General features: G+C 34.6%; 1 protein-coding gene across 1 annotated transcript in view; it reads right to left on the bottom strand.

Moving 5' to 3' along the window:
- LOC119585574 (sodium/hydrogen exchanger 8-like) overlaps nt 1–973 on the bottom strand; it is a 20369-nt gene that overhangs the window by 8944 nt on the left and 10452 nt on the right. The window contains exons 7-8 of the mRNA XM_037934241.1: nt 802–903; nt 100–278 (exon numbers count right to left, since the gene is read on the bottom strand). Coding sequence (XP_037790169.1) covers nt 100–278; nt 802–903 — 281 coding nt within the window. The remainder of the gene's footprint in view (nt 1–99; nt 279–801; nt 904–973) is intronic.

Genomic DNA, 973 nt, shown 5'->3' with positions numbered 1-973 from the left:
TCAAGTAAAGTCTACCAGTGATAAGTTCTCTTTGTAAGATTATAACTTGAAAATACATGAAAATCTAACAAGTATCAACTATCAATCATGTCATCTTACCTAGTAAGTACAATTGAAACAGCATCATTTAAAATACTCTCTCCAAACACCAACATATATAACACTTGGTCCACATTAAGAGCATGGAAGATAGCTAGTGTTGCCACGGGATCAACAGCTGATATGAGGGAGCCAAATGCAAAACTTTCCACAAAAGTCAGTTTATATACAACGTCAGCCTGAAAGACATGAAAATGCTGATTAAAAAATGTATGCAAAAATGCTTGACTCATATTTTGTATTCAGATACAACCTCAGTTCTTTAAATATAAATATAATGGATTTTCCATTACATGTCAAGACCATACTACTGAATTCTATGTAATTTTTATCAAACTTAGATGATTATCATACAGAATGTCTAGCAAAAAAACATGGAAGGGAATTCTCTTTTTCTTTACTGTCACATAAGAGAGCTAAACAAAATAACAATTAAAAATTACACATAACATAGTACTGTCCATTGAAAGTTCCTTATCATGGCAAAATTGTATTGCACTGTATTGTCCTCAATGGCACAGTGGACTAAGGTGCACAAGTATAAATCTAATGTTCAGGAGTTCAAGCCTCTCTGGTGCCAGTGATTCCTCACACACAAGAAGGTGGTAACCTACCTGTAAGTCAAGGCTATGCATCATCTGACATCAACTCACCTAACCTTATTATATGTTTCACCACTAATAATGTTCATTCAATACTTACTTGACCCAATAAGTACACTCCTCCTCCCACCACTAGTGCAGATATGAGTGTTCCTACAACTGCAAACACAACAATGGAACCAATATTCTGGAAGAAGTTACCCTGAAAGATACAAAAGTAAATGTCATCTTACCTCTAATCAACTTGATCTAAGGTCAAACTGAAGCTATGG

This window comes from Penaeus monodon, chromosome 20, assembly GCF_015228065.2.
Source record: "Penaeus monodon isolate SGIC_2016 chromosome 20, NSTDA_Pmon_1, whole genome shotgun sequence".
Lineage (NCBI taxonomy): Eukaryota > Metazoa > Arthropoda > Malacostraca > Decapoda > Penaeidae > Penaeus > Penaeus monodon.
The sequence above is the reverse complement of the archived record's forward strand: the minus strand, read 5'-3'. Positions and strand labels throughout refer to the sequence as shown.